We start from the raw sequence: 12,141 nt of genomic DNA on the forward strand, positions 1-12,141 counted from the left end.
AGTCTAATGGTTCCTATGCCCCTGATTAATTTACTATTTGTCAGAGTGGTGGTGGTGTAGTGGGCTAATGCACATAACTGTTAATCAGAAGGTTGCTGGTTCGATCCCCACAGCCACCACCATTGTGTCCTTGAGCAAGGCACTTAACTCCAGGTTGCTCCGGGGGGATTGTCCCTGTAATAAGGGCTCTGTAAGTTGCTTTGGATAAAAGCGTCTGCTAAATGCATAAAATGTAAAATGTAAATGTAAAATTTCAAGTGAACAGTTCCTCTTCTGTCACTCACTCGACGTTGTGTCGAATGAAGTGACACAAGGGGTCTTCCTGGGATGCCAAACGTACCTCTGAACCTGAGAAAAGGTCAATGTCAAGTTGGCAGACAGAATTTGCATGCCCCGCCCCGGACATATAGGTTTAAAGGGAAGCGGGGCAGCGAGTGCCAGTCTGAATTTTTCTCGGAGCTGAATGGTTGTGCAACAGCAAGCTGAGTTCACAACTGTTTCACTCACCTCTACTGGCGATAAGCACTGCTGTTGGATCTACGGTGCATTTCCAGCTGGCATTCTCTCTCTCTCTCTGTCCACGCTGTGCTGTCCACGCCCCTGGGCACTTCAACAGCACTTTCATTGCCTGAAAGATTTCCTCTAAAAGAGCTTGAGTTCCCACTCATAGAAGAGCAATACACAGCAGGAGTTGAACATCCTTTTCAGGACGCATCTTTTTAAAGATGTCTTTCATCCCATGGGATTTAGGACGACCCGGCTGGCGATGAAGGCGATTTAGGGATGATGACGGGCTCGGATTCGCCGGGTAAATACCCACGAGTACACGGAGGTCCCCCAGGTGGACAGAGCGGTTGCGATCCACTTGTGTCCCGAGAACGCCACCACCTGGCGGGACAGCTTGGTACTCCCCTCCAGAGCCCGTAGAATGACGTCATCACTGACCTCGAAAGTCTACAGCGCCACCGGACAGGCCACCTCCGCCCTGCATGCCATGGCTCTCCTGCAAGTTCACCAAGCCAAGACACTCAAAGATCTGCACCTGGGTAGTTTTGACCCCGACGTGCTGCAGGAACTGCGCTCTGCCACCGACCTCGCTCTCAGAGCCACGAAGGTCACAGCACAGGCACTCGGGCGGGCGATGGCCACCCTGTTGGTCCAGGAGCGTCACATCTGGCTGAACATGGTCGAAATGCACAACTTTCTCAACGCCCCCGTCTCCCAGCTTAGCCTCTTCGGCGACACAATCGACGACTTTGCCCTGCAGTTTTCGGTGGTGAAGAAACAGATGGCACATCTTGCCGTGGCACCGCCAAACCAGCGTGCCCCACCTGCTCACCGAGGGCGTCCCCCTGAGGCTAAAGAATAGGTAGCTCACCCAGCTCTCAGCCCCAGCATCGAGCACCTCACAGGCAGCGTACCCCCCCTGTCTCCAGGACCCCTTCCAGGACCAGGAAAGCTCTGAAGCGCTCCTGAGACAGGCGACCCAGGCAGTCAGACGTTCGCTCTGGAGGTGGTACCAAGACCACTCTGTCCCCCGGTGGAGGGCCGGGAGGAGAATCCTTGTTTCATCACCCACATTCTCAATAAAGAGTAATTTCCTCACTCCCTGGGTCATCCAGCGTGCCATTCTCAGATATATCTAAATATATAAAATATATTCAGATATATCCATAAAGACAAAATAATAACAATCTACATAAATCGTCCTGTTCAAAATTGTACATACATCTAGCATCAGAAGATGTGCAGCACCTGGAGGATTTTTTTTAAAAACACTGGGCGCTTCACTGCACAGGACAAAGCAGGGACTCAACTATGCACAACTATCAACAAGAGATGCAAACAGTCATTGACCATTGAGGAAGCAACACACCATATCAAGAACCAAGTGGATGTAAACTTTTGTACAGGATCATTTGTGTATATTCAGTTATTATTTTGTCTGGTGGAATATAATATGCAGTTATGTCTAATAAATTAATCAGGGCAGTTCTAAATAAAAAATGCTATTCTTATGATCCCTCTTATTTGTTTTTAAATGATAAACATCTTGCAGACTCTGCAATAGATATGAAAATGTATGCACTAAACTGTATATACAATAAAATGAAAATAAATTAATAAAAATGTGTCAAATAAATCTTTTTAAATCATCCAAGAAGCATGCCTGATGGTTTTTCAACTCATCCGAGCAGCTGCTTCACATATGGTAATATTGCAAATATCTGATATGACATCACATAGCATTGAGGACAGCTGAATCATAAAGATGGATTCCTCCAGAGGCATTTCCTCACTTTGTGCATCTACTAAATGAACTTGGATGACCATACTATAACTAGTTTATAATGGATATTAATGCAAAGGTCTTAATTAAAGAGACAAGTTAGGTCATGTCCTCCATCGTAGAGGTGCTCATTTAGAGGGGGCGAGCGACACTCGCTTGCATTTTCCTCATCTTGGATCGTTAATGCCATTATACATTGGATGGTATTCTGTGCCCCATAGAATGTGCCCCCATGGTAAGAACTGTAGTAAATTCCCTCAGGCGCTGCAGCTCTGACACAAGCTCTCTGTGAATACTGTGCTCTGAGAGTCTCTGTTGTGACACTGCCTGTAACACTCCACTCTATTCATTTACAGCGCAACTCAATTACTGGAAACTGATATTTTTAGTATCTTAAATCACCACAACTGTCATGATGCTCTTGACTTCAAAGGGGCTTTAAAAATACTGCATTGTTAAAATGGGGATTAAATCATGATTACAGTTGACAGGGACATCAAAGCAATGAAAAGAGTGTATGTGATAAATGCCAATAGATGTTCATGTTTTAAGTATTACTGAATATGAATATTTGAGATTAAAAGCTCTTTATGGAGCTGTACAAATTTAGCACTAGGTGGAAAAACAAGCCTACAGTGCATGATACTTCAGGGCATGTATCATTGCTGAATGATCTATTATGTGCTTAATAAAAACATTTGCATGTTTTTAACATGAGAGCCAGTGTTCAACATATGCCCTGTAAACATAAATTATTAAAAGGATAGTTCAGCCAAAAATGAAAATTCTGTTATAATTTATTTCAGAAGAAAGAAGTCATAGTGTTTTGGAAAACATTAAGGTGAGTAATGATGACAGAATTTTCATGTAAGAACATAATCAAGAGTGTTGAGCAAAAAAGAAGCAATCTTTATTTCTTTGTCCAGTTTTTAAGCTTTAATCCATAACAGATATGCCAGTGCTACAGTAAAGACACCAACAGGCTGAAGGTAGTAAATGCCGATACAAGTTCCCACTATGCTAGTATTTCATACAGCTGAATAAATTATGCCTTGATAATATACACACATGCTGAACGGAAATATATAAAAAGAAATTACATATATGCAAAAAAAAGGTAAACAATGAAAGAATAAAGAGCGACTGAGGTTGGAAAGATACTTGGAAAAGGTGTTTCGTCGAGTGCTTTAAATATCCCAAAGGCAAATTAATGCTTGTATTAGAAATACATTTTTTCACTTTTCTTTTTTGTCTTTTTTTTTTTACTACAAAATGTTTTAAGTGTTAAAATGGATTATGTCATCAGTTTTAAGTTGGCACATGGTCATGTGTTTTTTGTTGTTGTGTTTTTTTCAGTAACTGTCCTGAATATATGGCATCTTAGGGCACATCCAGTGACAGTTCATCCTTGTCACATAAATTGTCAATCATCACCTCTTAGGTTAAGAACTCAGCTGAGATAATTTGGGAAAAGTAGCCATGGTTGCAAAGAAAATGTAAACACAAAAAGCTATAAATGTGGTCATATATCTCTCAATTATAAATCTTGGAATTCCTGTTCATTTTTAAGGTCTGAAATTTGTCATATGTAAAGGGTGACAAAAATGGCGGTGCTGCTTTACCTCAAAACATAATTAATTTAAATGTAACAATAGGAAATACATTAAGACTTCGAAAAGTCCCATGATTTCATTTCTCTCTATGAACTGTATGTCCTAAAAACATTTGATCCCCATTCTAAAGTTCAGTTCACTTTATTTTACATTGACCACAGAGACAAATAAAGATCCCCATCAATAAGAAGTGCTACCGTTTAAGAACATCATCTCTATAAGCTGAAATGTGTGTTTGCAGATTGCTTTTCATGGTTGTTTTTTGATGTCATTGCATTTCAATACTTTGACAACACTTGACATGAATAGCCGAGAAGCATAATGGAAAGTATATAAAAAGCCGTAGAATTCCATAAAATGTTGAAATGGCTGCCCTTAAGGGCTCTTGACAATTTAATTTAATTAGAGAGATTAATGGTAATTATAGTGACACAGAGGACAATTAGTCTGTGTGCATTCATACTAGAATAGACATGACATATTTTTTAGATTTGGTCATCATACTAGAATAACGTATGTTTTTTTTAAGACAAAATTATCATAAATAATACCCCTGAATGCTTATGGCAGTTCGTGGGCTGTTGCCCTGACTCATCTATAACATGTTATTCTAAATTGCCAAAATTATTTAGAGTGGCTTACATATCAGATAAAAGTGAGGATAGTCATTCTCATAAGATTCCACCAACCCAGAAGCCCCACTGACTAGCCCAGATCTTTTGGAATGTCAAGCTTCTAAAATGAGAAAATCACATGTACTGCAGCTATGCAAAGAGCCTGCAAAGCTATCAGTGTCTTTCCATGTACTGTATCTCCATCAAAAATGTTGCAAAGCAAGGCCTTGTGGTTAAGATAATAAACTAAACATGAGAAAAAATAAAAATGCAACATGTAAACAGAGATATTACAATAGTAAATGCAACAGCAATAGGAACAACCACATTTATAATAACATATATAATTATAATAGCATCATTTTCAGTCCTATAAACAACATGGTCCAAATAGTTTGGAATGGTCAAGTGGCTACAAATGTTGCCTATGTGTGGTATCATTGGATGCTGTTGGGCAGTCCTTTCGTGATTTGTGCTCAGACAATCGATGCTCCTGTTCCCTGGCTTTATGAAGCCCTGAAAGTGTCTGTTTGTTGTGAAAGAGTGAAAGGACGAGGAAGGAGATGGGGCACAACAATGTCAATATTTTGGTGGAATGGCTTTTGTATAAGTCTAAGACTGACTGTGATTTATCTTGGTCGTGTACACTCTGTCAGATCGGCCATATGCGGGCACTGCAGAAAGATGGAGGGATGCTGGTGAAACAAATGGGTGGATGTTCAGTTAGAGCTCCATCAATAGGCCTGTCCCGTCTCCACCTGCAGCAGTCCGAGCACAGCAGAGTGATCTCCCAGCTTCATCCTTCTCTGCGTGGACAAGCTCACATTCTTGGCCAGGTAATCCACCGCAGCTGCACACAGATAGACAACGGGAACCAATTAATTTCTCAGACATATGAATATGATATATAAGCAAACTAATATTGGTTTAGTTTGGGTTCAGTTTCAGAGAAAATATTATGATATTACTGATGTGAACACTTCAGATCACAGTGGGCTGATTTCAGAGACATGGACACCTGTTCCCCAATGTCACTCATTCCTGTCGCAGTGAGTCTTCCTTTGCATATTACTCATTATGACTGTCATTTCCTTTCTCCTTTTCCCTCATATATTTACATTGTGATATACCAGTCTATTCCATTTTATTACTTTAATGAAATAGAATAAAATAAATAAAGTTAAAGGTTATGGTAAATATGTAAATATTGGATTAATGTATATATATAATTATTATTATCATTTGTTTTTTTGTGCTTCTTGGGGCCTGAAGAAAATTAGTGGGGCATGTGGCAGCTGCTACACCCCAGGGGTTAAATAGTTTTGGATTTTAAATGTAGTAAAATTAGTAATTTAGTTTGAATTCAATTTTTTATTCAATTTGTTATTTAAATTTAATTTAGCATTCATTAGTTTTCACCATTTTCTGTTAGTTTTAGCTTAGTCTTCTTTTTCTCAGTGTTTTCTAGTTCATGTTTAGTTAGTTTTAATTTTAGCTTTTGTCTTTTATGGCTGCCAAAATTAAAGCGTTTACTGATATCATTTAAAATGTCTAAAGTTATTACATTTCCTAGGGCAGTCTTGTGTTACCTCCATCTAGTTGCATTTTCATGTTTAATTAAGGTGAACTGTAAATGTTTAAAATTTTCTAAAATAGGGGGACGATGGGTAAAGTGGGAGAGTTAAGTTTGATCCACATGTATTTCTTTAAATGGTTAAAAACGATTACTAAACTAATCTTTGTAAAGTAAACAGTTAGCTTTTTGAGGGTTTAAATTATGATTTTATATCGGAATGTGAGACAGAGCATATATCATGACCATCATCATGTTGGAAAAGCGTCACAAGTTCTTTTGTGCATTATCTTTAGCAGTTAGGGAGACAAAAAAGACTGTACTGTGTAGATTTGGATAATAAGTCCACACATTTTTCTACGCTTGAGAAAACTGTTACTGTTGATCAAGATATGTATCTGTACGTCTGCACAAAATGCAATAGCATGCGGGAGAGATGGCATAAGGAGTGGAGAGATTCCCACCAGATAGGTGTGACACACAACACGGTGTGACTAACACAGAGGCACCTGAGGGCACAGCTCTCATTGGATTGATCTGGAATCTGGCTTGGCTGGGAGATCTTTATCAGGAGCACGTGTCGGCTCTATCCTGTGGGATAATCTGGGGTCAGAGGGCACCCCAAGTCTCGCTCACAACTCAGGACCTCAGCATTGAAGTGCCTCACATCACACGCGGTTTCAATTTAAATACATAAAAAGCTAAAGACATTAGAGGACATTCGATTGGTGGAAAAAGACAGTGAATCTGGCTTTGGGTTGTGAGGACAAACCAAGGACAGGATGGAAGTAGTGCGGCACAGGGGCAAAAACGGGGGAAGCTTCAATTAACCACTCTATCCACATCCCTTTCAAAACAGAAAACCAATCCAGGCCTCCCTTGCCGTTTTTGCCTGAGTCAAACTGGAATTGGCTAACTTATTAAGTTAGCACTGGGCTAGTTGTAACCTTCAGGTAATTATTTGCATATAAATGTGCCACCCCCACCCTCATAGCCAAAATGGAAAAATGGAAGTGGAAACAGTGAAGCAGAGGTTAAACCTGAGGGCTTTGCATTTTCAAATTGACAGGATTGAGTTTTGTGTAACTTGAGCATTTCTTTGGAGTTAGCATTGCAATCAGGGCCACACCTTTTCCGACAAGCGGTAAACATAATGATCATTAGATCAAAATCTCGACAATAATGACAAAACGTACAATTTGAAGCTCACAACAGAGACATCTATGATTAATGGATATAAAAAAGGCTCTGAATGTGAGCATTAGCACACTGGCATTAGCTGTTGGCATGCCTCTGATGTTTTTTGGTCGGAGGCCCTTCGATTACTTGGGCTGATGGGGTGTTATTTGAACCTCTCCTTCCTTTATTCATCATTAGCAGAAATGTTGAGGTGGGGCAAAGCAAGGGTGCATGCGGACGGTGCCAGACATCAGTCAGTGTGACAGTAAGCGCTGCACGTTAGCGTCTGTAAGCAACAGCAGAAAGGAAGCTGTCAAGTAATGGTGGCATGAACGGTAGAAGCCGCATACCTGTGGGCGGGCTAGCTGTCTTTATAGGAGACACTTGCGCTGACAGCTAGCAGAGAGAGTAATCACAGCTCATTTAACCTCTCTCCCTCAGGATGCCGTTTGCTCCTGTCAGCCCCATTTACTCCTTAAATCCCTCTCAGACTGACTCTCTGCATTCTTTCTCCCACTGAATCTGCTCTCTGACACTCACAGTCATAGCAAACACATGCAAACACACCTCTACAAAGTGCACCCTTAAGCTGTCTACTGAATTTCAGTGACATATAAGACAGGTGGGTTAAATCAGTGATTCACAACCAGGGGTGCGCATACACCAGGGGGTACTAAAAGGGATAGTTGACTCAAAAATGAAAATTATGTCATCATTTATTCACCCTCAGGTTTCGCCAAACCAGTATAATGTTTTATTTTTCTTCTTCGCAGCACAAGAGAAGACATTTTGTAAAATGTTGAAGAACGTTGCACTTTCTTCCATACAATGAAAGGTGAATGGTGACTGATGCTAACATTCTACCTAACATTCTCTCCTTTTGTGCTCTATGGAAGAAAGTAAGTCATATGGGTTTGGAACAACATGAGGGTGAGTAAATTATAACTGAAGGTTTATTTTTAGGGGTATGTTCACACCAAACACCACTGTGTCGGTCTTAACTGTTTTTTTAAATGTAAACACTCATAAGATTGATATCTTTGACTGTTGCATCACATCTCACTGTTCTTCCAGCGTCTTGCACATGAATGTCACATTTTTAAGATATTGTTACATGTTAAAAGAACTTGATCTTTTAAAAACATGTCTTGAGACATCTTCGCTCTGCGCTGTATTTTTGTTTTGTCTGAACGTCCTCTTATAAAGATTATGATTTTGCCTTGTTAAACCTCTTACTATAGTCTTTGTTTTGTGTAAGTCATGAGCGTCTCATTACAATTTGTACAAATGACAGTGTATTCACTTGTGGGTGATAATTCATACATGATTTGCTCCTATGGTATATAAATTCCACCATACAAAGAGTGCAAATTATTCAGAGTGTCCATTAAAGAGAGAGGAAGCTACTTGGTGAGTCTGTTTTCACCCAATGTATTGAATGTTTTCATTTAAAAATGAACTTTTATAATACTAAAATTAAAGATAATGCTGAATGATACCTAGTATGTGTCAAAAGGAACACATTCACAGTCAATTAAGGTATACTTGAGCCTTAATAATAGTAGGCATACCTAAGACAAATAAAAGTTGGACTAAATGATATAGCCATTTATGTACACTCACTGAGCACTATATTAGGAACACTATGGTCCTAATAAAGTGCCCGATGAGGTCTTCCACTGATGTAGCCCATCTGCCTCAAGGTTTGACATGTTGTGTATTCTGAGATGCTATTCTGCTCACTACAGTTCTACAGAGTGGTTATCTGAGTTACCGCAGCCTTTCTATCAGCTCATCAACAAGGTGTTTCCATCCGCAAAACTGCCACTCACTGGATGGTTTTTGTTTTTGGCACCATTCGTAGTAAATTCTAGAGACTGTTATATTTGAAAATCCCAGGAGATCAGCAGTTCCAGAAATACTCATACCAGCCCGTTTGGCACCAACAATCATGTCATATTTGAAATAATGTTTTCTCATTCTGATGGTTGATGTGAACATTAACTGAAGCTCCTGACCCATATCTGCATGGTTTTATGCATTGCACTACTGCCATATGATAGACTGATTAGATAATCGCATGCATAAGTAGGTGTAAATGTGTTCCTAATAAAGTACTAGGAACAAGAGAAGTACTCACTCTGGCCGTATTGACTGTATTGGTATCCTGCAGTGACAGGGTCCACACTGTAGCTGGTGGTGCTGTACGTAGGGTGGCAGTAGGACTGGGAGGAGGGGAGGCTGTCGGCAGTCTTAATAGGCTCTGAGCGCTGGCTGCAGCTGGCTGAGATGGGGTTGGAGACCTCCAAGCTGCTGTGCAGGGGGGAAATGGAGAACTCATGCTGGGGTTGAGAGGCCACAGCACTTGGGTTGCTAAGGATGCTCATCACCTGGTGGGCAGAGTAGGGAGAGAGTGTAAGTCAAGACATGTAAAACACCCCTGCTGAAAAGACCAGCATGAATGTCTATGCTGGTCCAAGTTTGTTTTATGCTGGTTAGTGTTGGTTAAATAATTAGGGTCAACCAGCAATCCTTTGTATATTCATTTTAGCAGTAAATCTATAAAATTGCCATTTATTTTTGGTCACTGCATGCAACGTGAAATAAAAAAAGGAAGTCTCCTTCATAGGGGTTAAACACCTTCACAACTACCCCATGGCTGCCTCCCGAGGGAGACTTTACTAGCCTGAAAACAAACCAAATAAGAGAGACAAATAAGGTAGAGAGAAGGGACCAACATGGGGCTGGGTGGTTGGGGAGGGGGGATGTTTAGATAGTGCCAGGGTTGTAGGTCCTGAGGCTTTGTTCATAACAAGCTCCCAGGGAGAATTTAATCTGGAGCACTCAGCCATCCCACAGTCTCAGCCCTCATGAATGATTAAAATAATAAACTCTCATATTAGATGCCCCCAGAGATTGAGAGATTAGACACTCTAGTCTACAAGGTCTGTCCTTGCTTCGTGCAGTGTTGTTTAGAGCATAGGTACTCATCTGGTTTTACTTCAGGACCCAGATTTTGCATTGCACATTAAGTAGCGACCCAACATTGTACCACAATAGTTACAACAAAAGCAATCCAAAATGCTGCTGCCAGAGATATAAGGGAGTCCAGCAGGGGGTGCTCACCCTGCAGACTGTGTATGTCCTTATGCCCCTGTCATTAATGGGGATACTATACTGTAAAAAGGCACTGTCCTTCAGATGAGATGTTAAACCAAGGTCCTGACTCTCTGTGGTCATAAAAAAATTCCAGTAAACTTCTCGAAAGAGAAGTAGGGGTGTAACCCCAATGTCCTGGCCAAATTTCCCCCATTGGCCCTTATCAATCATGGCTTCCTAATAATCCCATCCATTCATTGGCTCTATCACTCCACTCTCTCCTCTCCACCAATAACTGGTGTGTGGTGAGCATACTGGTGCACTATGGCTGCTGTCGCATCATCCAGGTGGTTGCTGCACACTTGTGGTGTTGAGGAAAGTACCCTGTTCACTCTGTAAAGCGCTTTGAGTGTAGCGTCAGAAAAGCGCTATATAAATGTAACGTTCATTCATTCAACAAATACATTTATCCTCTTTCACACAAACCATGAGTAAATCCACAGATTATCGGTTCATAAACATTCCTTTTTCACCCTGTTCCTCACACAATGATATCTTATTACATATGAACATTTGTCCTATAACACATGACTTGGAAGGCAATACATTTTATCGTTTGCATTACAGAACCAAATACATTTACACACTTGTTCAAGGGCAATCAAATAGTGCAGAGACAGAGAGTTGCATTTGCGTTGCAAAGGACCAGAGTATGAGTCCTGAAGAGCACGCAAGTCGACACTTGAGCCGTAAGCATCAAAGAAGCACCAAAAAATTATGTGGTTTCTTCAGCAATTGCATTTTCATGTTACATTTGCTTTTATGACTCTATCTGTTAAGTTTAGGTGTAAGGAGGTCATTTTTTTTTTATTAAAAACACAATAGAGCATTACGTTTAAAACCCTCATCTGCTTAGGGGAACATTTAGCACCACTCATTGGATATTTCAGCGTGGAAAGTTTAAGGAACAACATAGCATCATTTTGCAAAGATGTTACCACAGTTACGTGGTTAGTTATTTCCAAAAATGTTATTAGTATTAGCCATATTACCAAGTAACACATTAATTTGCGCTAAAATACCAATAGTCTGATAGTGTAAGATATGGGAAGTGTTTTCTCTTCCCTTTTATAAGCTTATTTTTTTTTGTCACCTTTGGCTTTCTCACTGGAGCTCTACATATAATACATATATTATTTATACATATATACATACTGTATATATTTTAGGGAATCATTTACAATTACTTTATTCATCAAACTGCACACAATGACCATAATAAATTACTTCATTTTCTGTTAGAGCATAATTTTCTGTAAAGTTGCTTTGGAAAAAATGGTGTTGTTAGAAGCGCAGAGAAAATATGATTTGTGAATGAAAAAGAAAGAGGTACAGAGATGCTGCCTGCAGTGGTTTCTTTGCCTGCCACATGCTCCCCATCCACTGGCTGAGACAAAGCATCTTCTTGAACATCAGTTTCACGTTGTAGCTCACTACACCCTGCTGCCCTTTGGCCATCTCAGGATGTGCTAAACCAATTAGCCCATCACAGAGCTGCTGCAAGTGAAATCAAGTCCATATGCACCACTCCAACAACATCCATGGGCTATTTGTTGAAGTCTGATACAACCCAGGAGTTGACAGAGGACTTGAGAATGGTCAACTGCATGTTGTGAAATAAATCAACTCACTCCAGCATGGCATTAGCCCACCAGTGTGCATACATGCTCCAACAGATAAGTGAATTTAGACTAATATCCTTTCCGGAAAATG

General features: G+C 40.3%; 1 protein-coding gene across 3 annotated transcripts in view; it reads right to left on the reverse strand.

The window, feature by feature from the left end:
- Nucleotides 1–3,214: 3,214 nt before the first annotated feature.
- pax7b (paired box 7b) overlaps nt 3,215–12,141 on the reverse strand; it is a 63,861-nt gene continuing 54,934 nt past the window's right edge. For all 3 annotated transcript variants that reach the window (XM_052091851.1, XM_052091852.1, XM_052091850.1), the window contains 2 exons: nt 9,410–9,659; nt 3,215–5,367 (listed from right to left, as the gene is read on the reverse strand). In XM_052091851.1, coding sequence (XP_051947811.1) covers nt 5,252–5,367; nt 9,410–9,659 — 366 coding nt within the window. In that variant the 3' untranslated portion in view covers nt 3,215–5,251. The remainder of the gene's footprint in view (nt 5,368–9,409; nt 9,660–12,141) is intronic.

The sequence above is a fragment of the Xyrauchen texanus genome, chromosome 25, assembly GCF_025860055.1.
Source record: "Xyrauchen texanus isolate HMW12.3.18 chromosome 25, RBS_HiC_50CHRs, whole genome shotgun sequence".
Lineage (NCBI taxonomy): Eukaryota > Metazoa > Chordata > Actinopteri > Cypriniformes > Catostomidae > Xyrauchen > Xyrauchen texanus.